Source organism: Eumetopias jubatus, unplaced genomic scaffold (assembly GCF_037043125.1).
Source record: "Eumetopias jubatus isolate StellerSeaLion01/CBP00866 unplaced genomic scaffold, mEumJub1_p1.0 scaffold_4, whole genome shotgun sequence".
Classification (NCBI taxonomy): Eukaryota; Metazoa; Chordata; class Mammalia; order Carnivora; family Otariidae; genus Eumetopias; species Eumetopias jubatus.
In genome coordinates, this window is record NW_028274810.1 from 53,751,656 (window position 1) to 53,770,941 (window position 19,286).

Sequence of the window (19,286 nt, forward strand, 5' to 3'; positions counted from 1 at the left end):
GCAGAAATGTAAAATTCTCCTAAAGGGTGAATGGCTTTAACTTTAATACAATCTACCACATTGCCATCATATCCAGTTCGCCTTCCAGGGGCATGGAACCCTGTGGAACACATTCCTCGGGCTCCTATGCCAGGTGGCTTTTGAACCCAGCTGGTGGGAAGCCTTTGCAGGAGACAGGAGAATGTGAGGTTGGGAGAAGCCAAGGCATCCTCCACACCCCCCAGTTGTAGGGAGTCTTCTGCAGAAGCTCTATTTCCTCCATGACTCCAGCTCCCACTAGCCAGGCCTGTGGACTTTTCTGTTTCTGCTGAGTGGCCCTGGACACTATGACCTTGAACTCACATACTCTGATCTGGTCTCCTGATCTGCAAAAATAGAGAGAGAATCAACTCACATTGCTCTGTTGTTTCAAGAACAAAACTAAAGAATGTTTATGAAAATATGTAAAGAATAAAGTGCTAGACAAATAAGGTGCTTGAGTATACACAGTGAGGCAACATGGTGTTGCAGAAAAGAAAATGAGACTGAGGATCAGAATGCTTATGTTCATGATCTTGCTCTGCCACCAACTGTCACCTCATCCAGGCGACACTGTGTTTTCTATTCTCTTCATCTGCAAATTGGAGATAACAGTTGATAATGAAGTGGTTGCAGAATGGCATAAATGAGAAGATCTATGAAGATGTATACTCTCAAGTGTAAAAAGCTACACAACTGTTAAATTAATTCACTAGTTATAAGCAGAAAAAAAACCTTTATTTCTACCAAATTAAAAAGTAGGAATCAATCTTCAAGCAAGATAATCAAAATAGTCAATAACACAATTAACAGTTAGGAGAGCATGTACAGATTAGACTACAGGTCTAGATACTTTGAATTAAGCACATACACCCAAATCAAGAGGGCTGACAACTTTCGCACTGAGGAGAAGCAATGACTCATCGTAAACACACAACTTCTGGGAAACTGGAGCTGACACTTCACAGGACAGTAAACCGAAGTGACAAGTTGTCATTGGCTTAGAGAACAGATTTGAGCTTAAGAGGAGTCACAGTGAAATGCCATTGTAATGCAACAATTTCCCGAGATCTGTTCATCTCAAAAACAGGAATATATAAAAATCAGTAGTACAAATTCTCATAAAACTAGAAAAGCCCTCTAAGCCCTAACACCTTGAAGCTTACATAAACACTGAGGTTTTTTTCTCCCCTTTACTCTTCTCTAAATTAAATACAAAACAGTTTGTTTTTATTTAGTACATTTCTGACTTTACAGCCAAAGCTTCAGAACGAAGAAAGGTTTCATGAAATGCAATTAGACACACGCCAACCCCCAGGAGAATCTCAAGGTGCGCTGCTCCTTGGCAAAGTTTTAAACAGGAAACCTTTATTTCCACAGAATGATGCTGTTTCCTGGAATAGCCTAATTATTACCAGGAAGGAATGCATACCCATCCCATTCAAGGGTTCTCATCCTTTTGGAGGTGTTTACCATCTCTCCCTCTCTCCCTACCTCTCCCTCCCCCACACACAGACCTACATAGACACACACACTGATCAAATGTGAGGGGGGGGGATTCCCTGAAGCACACAGATAATGGCATTTATTTTGGCAAGACTTGTGCAATTTGTTAAAAGACAGGTGTGGCGTGTATGAACAACTGTAATCATAGTGTGTCTCAACAGATGCAGGAAGCAGATTTTTCTTCATAGTTGAAATATGGCCTCATAGTTTCCCCACATCTGGGTCTTGCACACTTTTCATCTAGAAACCAAACTGGATCAGTTATAGGTGGAAAGGGATGGTAACTTATGACCAGACCACACTCCTGTTTTTAAAAAAAGTCTCCATTGCTAGGTTCTTCTTTTGAGACACTAAGTAAGACAAGGGAGTTACTAAAAATGCAGGGGAACTGAAAAGAAAGCAATTCAGACTAAGAACATGACTTGGCCTTACGAATTGCGTCTTTGGCAAAATTCACCGCAGCAAGAAAAAATACTTTTAAATAAAAGGTAATAAATGAAATTCATCAGGTAGATACGAATGTCTCCCGAGATCCTGCAACCCAGCAGAGTGCGGATGAGATGTATGCCCTCTGCATATACAGTGTGCAACTACCACCAGGACCCAATGAGCGCTCATTTCTTGCCTCAGCACCAGAGCGCCAAAAGCAAAGATTCCAGGTACAAATAACACTGTTTTACCCATTAATTAGAATGGGGAGCTCAAAGGAGAAAAGGGTACACAAAAGGCCCCTCTGAATTTCCTGATTCATCGCTATAGGTACATGAAAACACAAGTCTAAGTAAACAGGATGACTTCAGTTTTTACACAAAGAGGCAGGATAACTGAAATATCTGTTTTGTAGGGTAACTGTTGAGGATTTAATTAGACAATGCATATAACGTGCTTAGCATGAAGTACTAATCAACAATAACTACTAAGAATGCCTATGTCTTCACACATTTGGAAATTTGCGGTCTTTATGATTTATGCCAGACCTCCAGCAGAGGCTGATAAGCTGTTTATGCAAGCTAAACAGCTAAAGTCAAATACTGAAATCAGTTGACAGTTTTCTAAATCAGTTGAATTTTCTAAAAGTCCTATTTATGATCGTGCACAGGCATCCTTCCATCTACAACCATCCTGTCTCAACATTTTAAGTGGTGGGAGAAGCCACAGCAGTACCTCCTGCCAAGAATCCCCCTCACCCATGGCGCTTACCTTTTTCCTTCCCTACCAAAGAGAGCGGCACAGCCTAGGTAAGGCTGGAGCTCATATGAGCGTGGCCGCTGGCGGGTGGCAGGGAGGGCCCCTAGGGAAGGCAGGAAGCCAGTCTCCCCTGGTTATTGCCAGAATCGTGCACGCCAAGCAGAGCCAGCACAGCAGATGGCAGGCAAAGGTGTGAATTTGGCATTCAGCATCAGGTTGGTGAGTCATGTGACATAGGGAAGATGGTACAAAAATCAAGGGCTGCCCTGTGTTAGCGGCTCAGCCACCTCTGTTCCCCTGCCAGCACTTCAGGCAGTAACAGTTTATTATCAGGGCCTTACTTGGGGGTGCGAGTAAGGGAGTGATTTGTTCTGGTATCAGGGAAAGTGAGTAGCATCTGGAGAGCTTTCAGCAGCCCAGGTCTACAGAGAGCACGACAGCTGGGGGTGGCTCAACGGTAAAGGTCCCTTCCGGGGTACACCACCATGGACACCAAAAGGGTAGGTGAGGAACACGAACCTGACTCCTCCACAGATTAGCTTGGACCCAAGCCAAGCCTATTTCAACAGCCGTTCATAAAAATGAGTAGTTATAAAAAAGATCAAGGGCTCAGACCTTCCTCTAGCAGCTCCCTTTGCTTCAGCAAATGGAAAAAAAAAGGAACAGTCCCATACAGAGCTGAATGTCACTTTTGCTACTTTTGATATGAGGCCACTAGCAAAATCAAGCAGGCTCAGTACCGTGGGTTGGGTGGGATAGGGCACAGTAAACATCCAGGAGCCAACTCAGGCTTCAGAGTCGGGGAAGCCTGTGTGTGAGTCCTAGTTGCTCTAGTCATCGGCAGCAAGAGCCCAGGCAAGATGCTTCACATCTCTGACCCTTGCCTTCTTCATGCCTATCTCAAAGGACGCTTGAAAGATTAAATGTTTGCAAATGTCCTAAAACTGCACCTAGCACCCAAAAGGCCTTCAATAAATGGTACTTATTTTATGTCTGCCTTAGTGTTAAGGGGATATTAAACATGGCAATGTTTCCAAATTCTAAAGTTAAGTGGGAAGCCTGTTCAGATCATGGAAAGCAAAATGAATTCACAACTGACTACAATCACAGGCTATGATGACAGGTAGGAATCTGAGAGACACCCAGACTACATTCTTTGCGTAACTCTGAAGGAACCGTAGGGTGGCAGTAGAAGGAAAACCAAGGAAAGATGTCCCCTTTGCTTTTGTCAAAATATTTGCAAGAGGATGTAATTTTTTACAAAATTATTGGAGGAATAACTAGAGAGCCTGTTGAAGAAAATGAGAAATAGACTTTTTAGGCCACTAAGCATGAAATAAGTATCATCTTTCAAAGACCATGGAAAAGGTGTTTGTCTTTTTTTGGTCTCACCAAGCACAGGACCCTCAATTGCTGTGCTGCCTCAGAAACAGCAAATGCCACTGACACACTGAGGGGCTCCAATGCTGACTAGAACTATCTATTTTTCTGGAAGAGAGGAGGGAAGGATGGAGGACTAGAGCATGGCATCAGGGACCAGCCATTTCCCATTTCCCACATCTCTCTCGAAAACTCCAAAGGGAGTCTGTTAAACAAAAAGGGAATAAAGGAAGAGCTGAGAAGATGTGTCTGCTTCTAGAAGGGCGCACACTTTTCTTTCTTGAATTATCCACATAATAACCGTAACTCTCTACTTTTCCTAGTGTGTGGAAATGGTCTCCATGGCAGTACTAGTCTACATTGTGCAGTTTTCCTCATTTCAGACTTGCTTTCTCTATACCTGGTTCCCCCCGATACCTGAGCCTTACCCCACGTCTTTTCACCCCAATCCCACCAACTGGCATTCACACATGGATCTTCTAAAGCACTTAGAAGTCTGTATCATGCACTGATGTGTCACAGACCTGAACTGGGCATTTCCACTGCATAAACCTAAAAAGTAACACAGTGAGGTGATTTAGAGAATGAGGAGGAGACCAGTCTATGTTTCCACTAAGATAGTCAAAGAATACTCACATGAAGGAATAGAGGGAGAGGAACTGGCAAGAGTGGGGCAGTATTTGTAAGGAAGATGCAATCATTACCATACAGAACACATGCGCCAGGGAACAGACTAGAGATTTGCTGGGACATCTTCAGAAAATAAATAACATGTCGCAACACAAGTGGCATGCTGAAATAGGCTTTTTTTTCTTCTTCTCCAGTATGAAGAGCTAGACAGAAGTCACTTCCAGGAATAGCAAAGGACCTTCTTTAGGGACAACCACGATGCATGAAGAGGGGTATTTCTTTTTAAGGCAACAGGAATAAATTTCATTGCCCTTCCCAGAGAAGAGCAAAAATTACATTAGGTGGCCACCAAGTCTGGAAACCAGGCAAATCTTTAATAAATGGTTTACTGTACATTACAAAGAATGACAAAATTGTATTATCTTTATTTCTAGACTTAATGGCCACCCCAGAGAATGCATCTTTGGAATAGAAAAAAAGTTTTAAGAATTTGTTTTCCCATAATCATAAAGCTGTCATACTCAGTCTGGGCACAGCTGGTACAACATTTTCCTCAACCCACAGGCTCCAGTCCCTCTATCAACTATTTATAATATGCTTGGGTCACTCACAGGAGAAAAACACTGTCAGCATCAATATTTAGCAGCATTTCAAAATACATTTTTTTTGTCTTGAATAAAAAGCTAAACTATATTTTAGTGCAGTAATTTCATATGGTCTTATGACTTCTATACACAAGATATGATCCTTTAACATTTATGTAGGTAAGTATCTCCCATTTTTTTGGAGACTCCCTAAGACTTTGAGGATTTTTTCACAATAAAAGAAAAGGGCAGTGTCAGCCCATGAAGAGTCAGCCCAGCAGCGTAAGAAGACCCTCTGCAGAGCCCAGTTCCTGGTGCAGGAAGCGATTTGACAGCCTCCCCTTGCTCTCAGTTCTTAGAAAGGGATCTGAGAGGGATCAAAGCAGTAACTATTGTATTACTTCATAGCCTAGGGAGGGAGAAAACAGATGTAAAAAAAGTACAGTCTAATAAAAACAGTGGAAGCCAAATCCGTTCATTCCAGGATGTCTGCAAAGGAGAGATTCTATGGAGCATGGATGTAGAAAAGGTTATCACTCCTAACACAAAAAAGAAATTGTGGACAGTCACTCACAGCGAGAGGAGCAACCACAAAGAGCAACTGGCTTCAATCGCATGGTCACCAGGAAGGGCACATACCAGAGAACTTGGGGCAAGGCCTCCCGGTGCTCTGATTCAACAGCCTTCAGGGGACGGAGGGGACCAGACACCAACACTGTCACATGTGAAAATGCTACTATGGCAACAACATGACGGTCAGCAATCAGCTAGAGTTTGGGTTAGACGCCGTTCAAAGTCTAGCCTGTACTTGTTTTCTTGGGAAGGGCTTGAGACATGCAGAGGCATCTTAGACAGGTGTAGGTGACCCTTCTTGTGAAAGGCAGAGAGGAGCCTCTTCAGGAATGCTTTCTACTCATTCGTTTTCATTTCAGTTCACCATTTAACTAGAAAAGATGCTGCAAGCTATCCCCACTAGCTTCTAACTTGGACACGGCACCAAAATACTACACATACAACCGAATGAACGACATTTTCCTGGTTCTTCCACTGGGCAGGCTCAGTATGCTTCTTTGGACTGAATAGGCGTGATCTTGTTCGAGAAAAGCGTGTAAACATAGGGCCAGATTTTGTTAGTCTCTGTCCCAGAAAATTGGTGAAGCACTCCTCGGCTCCTGAAAAACAAAATCCAACACATGAAGGCATTTTAGGCTTCCTTTTAACATGCTATTAGGGCGAGGGAAGATCCTGGGTATAAAACAAGCACAATCTCGTGGTCTATCACACACACTGCTAAGTGCCGACACCCACACTGGGTGTACCTAAATAAGACCGGCATGCTTGTCACGATGCCACCTCTTCGTCTCCTGTTTAAAACATATCAAAGAGGGGCGCCTGGGTGGCTCAGTCAGTTAAGCATCTGCCCTCAGCTCAGGTCATGATCCAGGAGTCCTGGGATCGAGCCCCGCACTCGGCTCCCTGCTCAATGAGGAGCCTGCTTCTCCCTCTCCCTCTGCTCTCCCCCAGTGTTTGTGCTCTCCTCTCGCTCTCTCTCAAATATATAAAATCTTTAAAAAGCTAAAAAATAAAACATACCAAATAACATTATATGGACAATCCCAAATCTACCTCAGTATACACTTTCAAAAAATAAATCACTGACAAACTTTGGTACCGTAAAACCCATATTACTTACAACAGATCATGAAACACAGGATATATCATAATGACATGATCAGGAACTTCTAATCTAAAGGGCTGCTAAATTGGGTGCTAAAAGGTCAGAAATTGATTCCAGCAGTGGCTGTTAAGACAGCTGTCCTGAATGCAGTCTGCAAATGGGTTTTATTCAGTGTGCATGCTGTTAAGAATGTTATTTGTTGGGGCACCTGGGTGGCTCAGTCGTTAAGCGTCCGCCCAGGATCCTGGGATCGAGCCCTGCATCAGGCTCCCTGCTCAGTGGGAAGCCTGCCATTCCCCCTGCTTGTGTTCCCTCTCTCGCTGTCAATTAAATAAATAAAATCTTAAAAAAAAAAAAGAACGTTATTTGTTGCCAATATAAAAATTGGGATTTTTTCCCCCCACTCACAGACAGCCAGATTTCTGCTTCTCTTGAAAAGCAGAGATCACTGGCCACTCTGGGCCTGAGTGCCCCCGTGGAAATAACTGGCTGGAGCAACACAGAAGCTGTCACTCAACTGCCCAGATGAACACATCCCCCACCAGGTTTGACACTCATTTCCAACAGCTGCCTGGCTCCCGAAGCCATCTGTAGCTTATAGTTTTCACTCTTTTTGGTTAAATTCCCTCTAGACATATCTAGGTGAAAGGTCCCTTCTAATCTTCTATCCAAAGGAGATATTTACATGTGGGAGTGTCAAAATACAAACCATTATTTCAGCTCCTTGAAAAGAAAGATGAAAATAACTCTAGACATACTTTTACAACCAGACAGAGAAGATCAGGTTTTGGTCCTTGTATTACAAGAATTTCAGCATAAAAGAACTGGACTCTATCTCCCACGTACAACCCCAGCATTTCACCTGACTCTCAGGGAGGTACTGGGCCTTTAGGGTTTGTCTAGCTTAAAGAAACACAATTCCACCTCAGCCTGATATCCTTCCCACTGGAAGCCACACGGTTCTAACTGACCATCTGCCATGAAAACGGTAAAGCACACTCACTTGTATAATTCAATGACTGGCTTTGCCACATCCTTGTACTGTCTTAGCCTGGCAGCCACGGCTTCGGGTTTATCATCCTCCTGCTGGACTAACGGTTCACCCGTGATGTCATCGATTCCCTACAAATACCAGAGAAACCAGTTAATATGGCCAACACCTGAGCCATTCCAAAGATTAGAAACTTTCCTGTGCAAAATCCGTGTATTCACCTTGGACTCCCACCGAATGACCAATTAGGCCTGAGTGACAATGGTAACAGTGAAAGTAATTGAAAAAGAAATAACACTCCTAACAGTCATGTTAGCCTTATTTCGTGAGAGCTGACATGGAATCCTTATTAAATTCTCAGATCTTTCCCAAACACGTTTCAGTGCTATTGAGAAATGATACTTTCAATTTACAGTTTAAAACTCCATGCTACCTCCCACAACAACAAACAACCTTTAGACAATGACACTCTGGTCCTCTATAAACATTCCTAAAACTGCCCTGCTTTCTAAAGTTTGAGTTGTTAATACGGAAAATAAATATGTCTAGGGGCGCCCGGGTGACTCAGTCGGTTAAGCATCCGACTCTTGATTTTGGCTCAGGTCATGATCTTAGGGTTGTGAGATGGAGCCCCACATCAGGCCCCGTGCTTGGTGGGGAGTCTGCTTCAGATTCTCTCTCTCCCTCTGCTCCTCCCCCTGCTTGAATGTTTTCTCTCTTTCTCTAAAATAAACAAAATCTTAAAAAAAAAAAAAAAAAGAAAAGAAAACGTCTCAAAGAACCAACTGGTTTTCCTTAGGAGAACACTGATCTAGGAGAAGGTATCTCGGTCCTGCCTTTGCTAGCTTTCAAATTCTTTCCTGAGATTTAATCTTACTCAGGTTATTTTCCTAGATCACATAATGACTTACTTAAAGGTAGATTAAAATAGGCATGGATTATATGCCTATGACAATCAGGAACAAACATTCTGAGAAAAAATGGCAATTTAGAAAACCTGATTTTTGATGTATTTTAACCTCCTTGGGAAACATACCTACTTACAAATAGCAACAGGGACATGAGGATCTTGCCTCCCATGTCCATGGCTATTACCTGCCAGGGGAGAGAGTCACAAGGAATAAATCCGTCAAAAGGCAGGCTAGAGCAGAACCGAGGCTCAGGCAACTCAACTGGATAATCAGAAACCAGCTATAAATTTGAAACACACTAAAATTCCATTATAGCTCAGGGCCTTGGGTCCATAACCTGCACTTATGATTTATTGGTGAGCCCCATAATCATCACGTGTATCCCATGGTTGTTAACCTGACACAACAGGCGAGATGGGGGTGGGAGACGGCTGTACATCACCTTTATTCTCTTCTCCTTTATTTTACTTAGACCTGCAAAGCTCCGAAGTCATTTCCAGGACCTCAGAGCACCAATAAATACAACAACTGCTTCTACAAGGAAGAGAGTGATGCTAGGGTGACAGCATTCCTCCTTCTGGGAGAGCTTGGCCACAGTGGCCACAGAAAGGTGGCCCAGACTAGCACCTTCCCTGCTGTCTTTGGAGGCAGCACTGTAACTGTGGGTGTTCGTTTAGGGTACCCAGTCTTTGGAAAGCAACTCAGTGTTAAAGGTTCTCCAACTTTATGAGAATCTTTGCTTCAGCAGGCCTAGGCAAAGCTAAAATGTGAAGCATCCGTGTTGGACATCAGGGCATATGCAGAATCCTCTTTTCCTCTCCAACCATTTTTTTTCCCTTATACCAGTTTCTTGAGAGGGAAAGGAGGAAGGGATTCCAGAATTACATTTTAAAAAGAAGACTTTGGGGCGCATCAAGCATCGCCGAGTTTAACCGAGTCGGTTAACCGAGTCGGTTAAGGATCTGCCTTCAGCTCAGGTCATGATCCCAGGAGCCTGGGGTCGGGCTCCCTGCTCAGCGGGGAGCCTGCTTCTCCCTCTCCCCTGCACTCTGCCTACTTGTGCTCTCTGTCAGATAAATAAATAAAATCTTTAAAAAAAATAAAAATTAAAAATAAATAAAAAGGAGACTTCAAAAGGCAACTAGTACTTTGTCCAAATGAACAAGACTCACTGGAACTTTACCAAATCTATGGCACTCAGGAGCTGGGAAGGCATCCTCACCCTCTTGAAGCTGGTGTTCTGTGGTTGATTATTGACTCCATCCATATTCAGATCTACCTATCCCATACAGATTAATCCATTAAGATGCAACTGTCACCCCTTCCACATTTGGATGATTACAAGTAATTCTATCTAACATCCAATAACTAGAGGTAAGAATCACATTGAACTAATTCATGTCTTTACCAGAAAGAACAATAATTCTTTTGAATTTTTTAATTTAAAAAGGTTCTTTAAACATATACCTTTACATATGTTTATTTCATGTAAACACACGTTATTTTTGGACCTGTTTATTCCTCCAGTCCTCCCAGACCCGTCACACCCTCCCTGCCATCACTCCCATGACCCCAGCCACTCTGACCCCAAGTCTTTATTCAGTCCCAGCCCTAACCACTTATCCCTGTTCTTATGAAGCTAGAGAGCATATTTACACACACAAACAGATAATGTGTAAAGAAGGAGGGTCACTATTTTACAAAAATGGAATCATTGTGCTATTTGCTTTTGATATTCAACAATACCTAGAGGAAGTATTTCTTCAGGTCAAAGGCGATAGCACGAAGTCATTCTTTTTACTGAGTACATAATATTGCACGATGTACATAATTTCTAATTCATTTAGTCATCCCCTGGAAATGAACATTCATTTGTTTTCAGATTTTGTTTTTCTCTAAAATCAACACTGAAATAAGCATCACTGTGTACATGACCGTACCTGCTAGTGCTTTCATTTCCATAACCTATACTCCCAGCGGTGGGTTGAATGAAATATATATACTTTAAAATGTTAATGTACATTGCTAGGTTGCTTTTTAAAAACACTATTAATACTTCATATGCCTAATAAAGATGAGTACTATTTTTTTCAGATCCCCACCAGCAACAGATGTTATAAACTTTAATTTGCATTCCCTGACCACTAGTGAATGAGAAATTTCAAATACTTTTGGCCATGAAGATTTGCTCTTTTTTGAATAATCTATTCATATCCTTCCTACATTTTACAGCTGGAGTGTTTTGCCTCTTTCTTGTCAATCTGTAAAAATGCTTTGTATATTCTTACATGTACATGAGGTGGATTGAAGTCCAGGTTATATACCCTTCCACTATGGGGGTGAATCCAACGTCGGCTGAGACGATCTTTGAGTGTTTCAAATGGAATGTTCAAAGTGATCACTAGATCCAGCTCACAGATTTTGTCCAGGGCTTCAGCCTGAACTAATGTCCTAGGAAAACCTAAATGCCAAAAACAAAACATATCAAATGCAAGACATTTCCCAATTCCAATGAGTCAATGAAATACTTTCAGTTGACAGAATAATCAAATCTATACATATACCACTCAGAAAGAAACTTCTATCAGGAATTTATGTCTACCTCCAAAAATTTTAAAATTAGAAGAAAATATGTCACTTTATAACCCAGCTTTAGCATTTGGAATACTCAAAGATTAAGGAGTCACATGACCCAAGTAGAGAGTGCACTAAACTAAAAATCACTAGACTAGTCCTCACTTTGCTCTTAACTACTCATGTAACCTAAGCAAGTTATATCACCTCCATTTCCTCTTCTGTTCCTCTAAAATTGTATTTGTGTTCTTTTATAGCTTGAACAGCTGACGAGTATATTATTCTTAGGCTACCCCCCAAATTATATTTTTACCCGTACGCTACATCTTATAAAACTCAACATGTGGTCTGCAATCTAGCAGAGCAACAACAGAAATGAGAAAATGCAGTTAGGAATTTTATAGTAATTTCACAGTCATTTTAGCCTAGTGAATCTAAAATTTATGCTTGAATTTGTGTTTTTCTTTTAATTCTTCTTCTGGTAATTTGCTCTTAATTGTATTTGATAAAAGGGTTGCTCTGCAGTGGATTGGGGGAAAAAAAAGAAACGCAACTTCCACTACTGAGTTTGTTCTAGGCTTCCCTTGGAGCTTATTTTCTAATTTCTCCAATAAGGGAAATTATCCAGTGGCCCCCAAAGTATCTAACTGCTGTTGTTTATTACAGAAGGGATACAGATTAAGTTACATCTCTTCCCAAAAAGACACAAGAATGGAGAGAACCCAAGCTAGGGCATGTTTCAATTCTATTGTTATGACAGGGAAAGAAAAAGCAAGTTTAAACAGAGGTGAGGAAAAGCTGATCTTGCAGGGCAGATCTCAGATTCGTTGGCTATCATGTGCTGAACCCAAGGTACTCACATGTTCCCACTGGGCAAAAGGGTTACTCCAACATTGCAGGTAACACCATAAGAAATCTGTCATGGGCACGCTATGAAGGCACACGCATGAGCTATGTCCTTCCACAATGTCAGCCTTATGCAATCACAGAGCAAAGTTAAATCACGATGATAAAGCAGGTTCAGGATTCCCAAACTCAATGACAATTCACCATGTGATTAAACCTGGCTTCTGACACAGCACACAAAGGAAAGAAGACAAGCCATACAACAAATAAAGTAACAGAAGGGTGTAGGAAGTGAACGGACCCACACACGAAGTCAGTCTGTGGGCTCCGTTGGGTCCGGGTCCGCTCTCGGCACTTACTGCTTCTTATGTTCAAGCAGGGAAGGATCTCGCTTCTGTTCGGAGATCCACTGGGCAGAGCGCCTTCAGAAGCAGCTGCCTTTTCTAAGTGGTCAGACGTAGAGGGGTGAGGTCTGAAGAGTCTGACAGTGTGCTGCCCAAATCCTTCCCTTTTGAAGGGATTTAATCGGTTTTGGGTCTCTAGAGACCTCCTCTGGTTCTACTCATTATCAGTTCTGTGGTGTCAGCTGACGCTGGTCTGGTGATATCTCCTAGCTGCAGTACCTTAACTGCTTGTGTCACTGCTTGACACAGGCCCCTGCTTGACATGAGAGACTCCATTTTGTTCTCTACAAAACTGCTTTCACATTCTTATATGCTGTTCTCTTGTGACCCATCATGCATTTGATATGGTTTTGGAATACAGATGAGGGCCAGTGGGATGAGGTCCAGAACCGACGACCAAGAAAGGATTCTTGAGATGTCTTTGGTGCAAAATGGTGGTTTATTAAAGCACTAGGAGACAGGGCCCGTGCGCAGAAAGAGCTGCTGCACCTGGATCTTGAGGAGTGGGGGATTATATACTCTCAGGAATTGGGGGGGAAAAAGGAAAAGGGAGGTTTCAAAACAACTTTCATATGCTAAAGAGGACCCACCTACAAGATACCAGAGGCCTTGCCATTGTCAAGTTAAGGTTGTTTTCCCCTCCAGCAAAGTATTAACATGAAGACAGTTGAGAGATTCCTGGAAGAATGTCACACATGTCCCACCCAGGAGTGGCGGGTGGGGAGGGGAGGTTGCAGGGTGTCAGCTTGTGCTTTGTCTTCAGCCAGCCCTCATCAAAGTGGGACTGGCTTCAACAGAGAAGGAGGTATTTCTGATGTCGCAGCCCAGGTGCTGCCTCCTGTACCAAGTCACCCACCTGTATGGTCTCCTTCCTCCCACAGGGACTCTCTGGCTAAGCATCCTCTTCACAAAAAAGGCACCCAAAGGTTGGGAAATTATGTGGGAAGTATATTCATGGTGGTTTTCTTTGCGGTGGGAAGATGGGTGACTCCTTTCTACTCTTCTAATTTCTAATAAACTGAGCATATAGTACTTTCGGAATGGAAAAAAAAATACTGCCCTTAAATAAAGAACTGCTGACTAGGTATTTTTCAAATCTCAACATAATTTGTTACATGAAGTTACGACTGCTTGACATTTAGGGAAGTGAAAGCTCAAGCTTTATCTGCCTAAGATCAAGTGCACTATGGACACTTGGCCTTAGCACTGGAAGACAGCAATGCCTGGCACACAGTGGGCAAACACTTACGTGTAATACTACAGTAGTTTTCTAGTCTTCCATTCAGTGGCCATACTTAGGTGACCAGCTGCCTATTTTTCCGAATTTAATTCTATGAAATTACAGGACTCTGTCAAGCCCTGTAAACTCAGTATGTCATTTCTTCTTTCTACTATGGAATGGTTTGACTGCTTGCATATTAATTTATTAAGCAACTTCTTTTTTGATTAAGTTCAAAAACAATTTTAGAACTGGGGCTTCACAGCACCTGGGTGTATCCCGGAGCTTCAAACACATGATAGCTAAGTAGGTAACAAAGTGATATTATCTGGGTCGCCAAGGAGCAAGATTTGGCCCCAGGTGGGACCTCAGGACTCAATTCAATCTACGGCGCATAGGCTGGGTGATAAGCAAGGAGTTTCAAATTCCTTATTGAATAGTAGACACACCCTCAACCAGGTCCTTTTCTCCACCTCCCTCCGCACAAAAACTCACCGTAGGTCGGACAGGGGATGCTGTGGAGAAGTTCGGTGGCAAGTCCAGGACCTATGCTAAATCTATTAGTCAACTTTGGCCTAACTTCCCCTACACTGTGCACCACAGTCTGCTTTAGAAGATGAACTTCCTGAAATGGGATTTAAGACACACCTTACTCCCTGTTATCCTCTGGTACTGTGCCTGGCACATTCTACACTGAAATTCCAGCAGAGTGAGAGCAGTGAGCCTTTTACAGAAAGGCACTCTCCTTCGCTGACTGCCAGGTCCTGCTTTTTCCCTGTATAACCTACTCGTCACGAAGGTTTCAAATTGACAACTGGAGTTAGATGCCTGCAGCCAAAACAACCCCAAGATCAATCTCTATGCTCTTCCCCCAAATCCCTTTATAAAGAAAAACCATTTTCTAAAAAAACAGTGGCTTCCAGGGACGCCTGGGTGGCTCAGTCAGTTAAGCGTCTGCCTTGGGCTCGGGTCATGATCCCGGGTCCTGGGATTGAGTCCTGCATGGGGCTCCTTGCTCTTTTTAGCTTCTATTTTGGAGGGTACATTTTATAACGTATATATTAACAAAATCGATAATTCACACATATCCATTATTTTGAAGATGTAATCAACATTTTTACTGCTAAGTGTGCACAAAGAATTTAAGGGTTCACTCCTCTAAAGACCAAGTTCCCAGCCTCAGGCCCTGGCCTTGGGTTCTAGCATCACTAGCCACTACCTAGACAAGTAAACATTGTTCTTTATACTTTGGACAGAGGCTGGAAGGTGAATAAAGCACTAGGAAAGAATAGGAAGCTCTGAACAAGAATATAACAGTTCCTCCAACAAATAAAAGCTCAAAACTTATTGGCTGAAGTTTCCTAGTCTGAGGGGTAGAAGCCCGTCTGCCCATCTGCTCAACAACCCCACAACTGTTTCTGAACTCTGGAGCCCTCTGGAGGAATGGGTGGAAAATGCAACTGTCTACAAAATAGGCTGAACTCAGAAGGAACAGATTTCAAAACTGTTGGGTAGTGTCTACCTTTGGGGCTCTCACATTCAGACCTGCTAATGACCAGAGAATAATTAATTCTGGTGGCTTAGAGGTCGTCTGTTAAGACAGTGGTTCTCATATCCTCCCAACCTCAAAACAGGCTAAAGTTGAAAGAACCAAGGAAAATACAGAAGCCTACGATGAAAGCTAAAATGAAGAGTTATGTTTTAAGATGTTTATGTTGCTGGAATGCAGCCATTTCAATGGTTTAGAAGAAGTACCAACAAGAGAAAGAAGTCATTCCTCAACTTCAAGGGTTCTCCAACTGGTGGGGCACATCAACATGATCAGGGAAGACTTAAAGGGTGGGGGAAGGGAGAAGAGCTTATTAACCGCCCAGATTCCATACCATTCTTCCTAGAAGGAAACATCTAGGAGCAGGAGCAGGACTCAGGTGTTTTTTAAAAAGTTATCCAGGTGACTGTGGCTGGTTAAGAACCACCGAACTTCTCAGTGACGACACCACTGCCAAGGGCAGTATTAACTATGTGTATCTATTCCGTCGGGGAAAGGTTTAACAACACTTGTAAGCAGGTCCAAACCACTCTGAAGAAGAGTCTTCTTTACCTCGGTTTCATGGCAAGAGAACTGGGAAGGAAACTCCCAAACAGAAGCCAATCTTTCCAGATTCACTAAGCCCCTATCTCAAGCCACCTGTTTAATGCCATTCCTGGCCAGGATCTTACCTCTACAGAAAGTGGTATGGCGGGCAAGAAAGTATAGCAGGATAGTTAGAACTGTGGCCCAGTCAAAGATCCAGGTGCCAGCCGCGTTTTCACAAGTGAGGAGAAGCCACGGTAAGCCAGGAACCTCAGGGCTCAGTGGAACATGTCAGTTATGGGCACGAGCTCTGGAACCAGACACAACTGGGTTTCAATCCCAGCTCTACCCAGCCATGACTGCAAGAACTTCCACTAGCTTTGTAATCTCTCTCTGGTCCTTAGTTTTCAAGGAGATAAAACAAGGATGTATTAATTTGCTAGGGGCTACCATAACAAAGTACCAGAGAACAGGTGGCTCAAACAGAAATTTATTTTCTCAGAATCCTGGAGGCCAGAAGTCTTGAGATCGACGTGTCAGGACGGTTGGTCTCTTCTGAGGCCCCCTCTCCTTGGCTTGTGGACAGCTGCCTTCTTCCTGTGTCTTCCAGGTGTCTGTATCCAAATCCTCTTCTTGTAAGGACACTACAGTACTCGTAGTACATGAGGGCCCACCCTCAAGACCTCCTTTAACTTAATTACCTCTTTAGTGACCTTGTCGCCAAGAAAGAGCCCAACTGTGAGGTACTAGAGGTTAGGACTGGAACAGATGAATTGGGGAGGGGGGGGGACACACAACTCAGCCCATATCGAAAGGTAATGCCCACTGCACGGGACTGTTTTGAGGATTAAAAGAGGCAATCTTTGTAAAATGTTTAGGAGGTAAAGTGTCAGGCACACAGTGAGCACTCAATGAACGGTGGCTGTCACTCTTGGTAGTGCTCTCCCGGGAGCCCTGCTGCTTCCCCAGTCAGTCACGAGGTGGCACGAGGGAAAGGCCCTCACCCCCAACCTGCCTCTATTTAATTCCTTTTCCGAGATTTGCTAGTCTGGGGAGTCCCTGGGGCCCTGTGCTCTCCACCACAATAACAGCTTAGCCCTTCCACTGACTGGCCACGCAGACTGCACATTCCAGTCCCCACCCACTCAAAAGGAAGCTCGACCCAGGCCAGCTTCTGCCACAAGCTTCCCATTCTCCCGTTTGCCCCCCACCACACCCCATCGCCTACTCATGTGTGACAGTAAAGCACCGGAAGTCGGACTTCCCTGATCCCGTTCCATACCTTATCATGACGAGCTTTACTCGGCGTCAAACAGACTGGTCAGTTCAGCACAAAGGCTCAGCCTTAAGCTGCTGACAGTACAAGTGTACCTTGAGGCAGTCGCCGGAGGTATGTTCTGAGCAACGAACCCATGTGCAGGCTGCATTAACTGTCACACAGAATCCAAGTCAAGAAAGGGGACAGCCGTGCAGACTTTCCCATCAAGTGAGCGCCTCCTTTTGGGAAACATTCCCAGACGAGGCAACTGTGCTTGGGGAGAACCTGGATTCAGTGGCTTCTCAGTGCACATCCCAACAGTAACTCCGCACACATAGCTTTGTGTTGCAGTCTACTGTTTACAAAGCATTTACAGACATGTATGTATCTCTTATTCTTGACATCAACCCCGTGAGGTGGGCAGAGCAGGAACAAGCACCCGCAGTGTAACCGACGAGGGAGCCTGCATTCAGCGAGGGTCGGCAGCAGAACAGGACTCAGGCCTCCGGTCTTGCCAAGTGCTCACTCTACTCGCTGCTCTTCCACGGGTATAAAAAAGAATTATTACGAGGATCCTAAAGGTCACTCCATCTACCTCGCTTCAACCAAAAGAGCAGAGCATCCTGGTAACATCCTCACCACCACAGTTTGCATTTGCCGAGCATCCCTGATGTGCCAGATCTACTTTATTCTCACATCCATCAGCTGCCAAAGAAAAGCCAAAACTCTGCAGGGACCTAAAAGGCCTACTCTTGCTCCTGTCACCTGTCTCACCTCACATCCCCGTCCATCGCTCTGTGCCCGCCACACTGACATCCTTGCTGTTCTCGAACCGGCAGATCCGTTCCCACCTTGAACACTTAGTTTATGGTCTCCTGGCCTGACCCACTCTTGCTTCAGGTATCTACGCGTACCCTCAGCTCCTGCAAGTCTTGGCTCACAAGGTGCCTCGTCGGTGAGGACTTCTCTAACCATCCTGTTAAAAGTGTGCCTTCATCCCACCCAGGGCACCTGTATCCACCCTCCCTTCGGTTTCTTTTTTTTTCCTCTTCATAGATTTCAACATCATTTCCTGTATATGATTTACTTTATTTTGTTAGTGTTTCTATTCCCACCAGAACGTTAGCTAAATGAGGGCAGAACCTTTATAGTTGTTTCCTGCTAAGTCCTTAGGGCCTGGAACAGTGCCTAGCACATAGTGATGATGAATAAATATTTGTTGAATGAGTCAATAAATATTATCTGAAAAGTCACAAGAATTCCACCAGGTGGGTATCATTCCCATTTTTAAAGTTATAAAAACTGAGGCTCAGAGAGGTTAAGTGACTTGCCCCAAACCACACATGGAAGAATCGAGAAACCTAGACTAGAACCAAGTGCTGACCCCCAGAATCGCACACCTGTACCACTTGATGCGGTCTTCCTTCCACGCAGAAAACCACAACCTCGGAGAAATGCCTGCTCAGTGACTGCAGTAGTCCGCGTACGAGGCAGCTTGAGAAATCCAACTCCTGCACAGCGAGCGGGGCACTGCCCGGCCCGATGCCACAGGCGCAGCCACACCTGATTCTCTCCGCACGTACACCAAATGAATGTGCGGCACCTGGCTTTTTTCTTTTAATGTATCTCAGAGGTTTCTTCCTACACAGTACATACTGCTCTCTCACTCTCCCTGAGAACTGCAGAATACTCCAGGGTGTGGATGTACCATCACTGAACCGACTGCTTACTGATGGGCATCTAAGCTGCACATGACTTGAGGCACACTAGGGGAAAACGAGCTGCTTTAGCAGAGAGGAATATAGGCTCCAGAGACAAACTGCCTGGGTTTGACCCACAGTTATGCCACCTACGCACGTTCTGACCCTGGTTACCCACTTCTCTGCACTATAAAATGAGCCTGGTAATGTCCAGTTCAGAAAGTTGTGAGGAATAAGCAAATTAGTGTATGTAAATCCCAGCACAGTGGCTGGCACGTGGTATAAACGGCTGGGGGGGAGGAGTGGTAAATGGGGCAAAGAGCCA

General features: G+C 43.9%; 1 protein-coding gene across 2 annotated transcripts in view; it reads right to left on the bottom strand.

Annotated features, from left to right (window-relative positions):
- Positions 1 to 757: 757 nt before the first annotated feature.
- Positions 758 to 19,286, bottom strand: part of AK4 (adenylate kinase 4) — a 118,692-nt gene continuing 100,163 nt past the window's right edge. For both annotated transcript variants that reach the window (XM_028102495.2, XM_028102494.2), the window contains exons 3-5: positions 11,175 to 11,347; positions 7,988 to 8,106; positions 758 to 6,478 (exon numbers count right to left, since the gene is read on the bottom strand). In XM_028102495.2, coding sequence (XP_027958296.1) covers positions 6,364 to 6,478; positions 7,988 to 8,106; positions 11,175 to 11,347 — 407 coding nt within the window. In that variant the 3' untranslated portion in view covers positions 758 to 6,363. The remainder of the gene's footprint in view (positions 6,479 to 7,987; positions 8,107 to 11,174; positions 11,348 to 19,286) is intronic.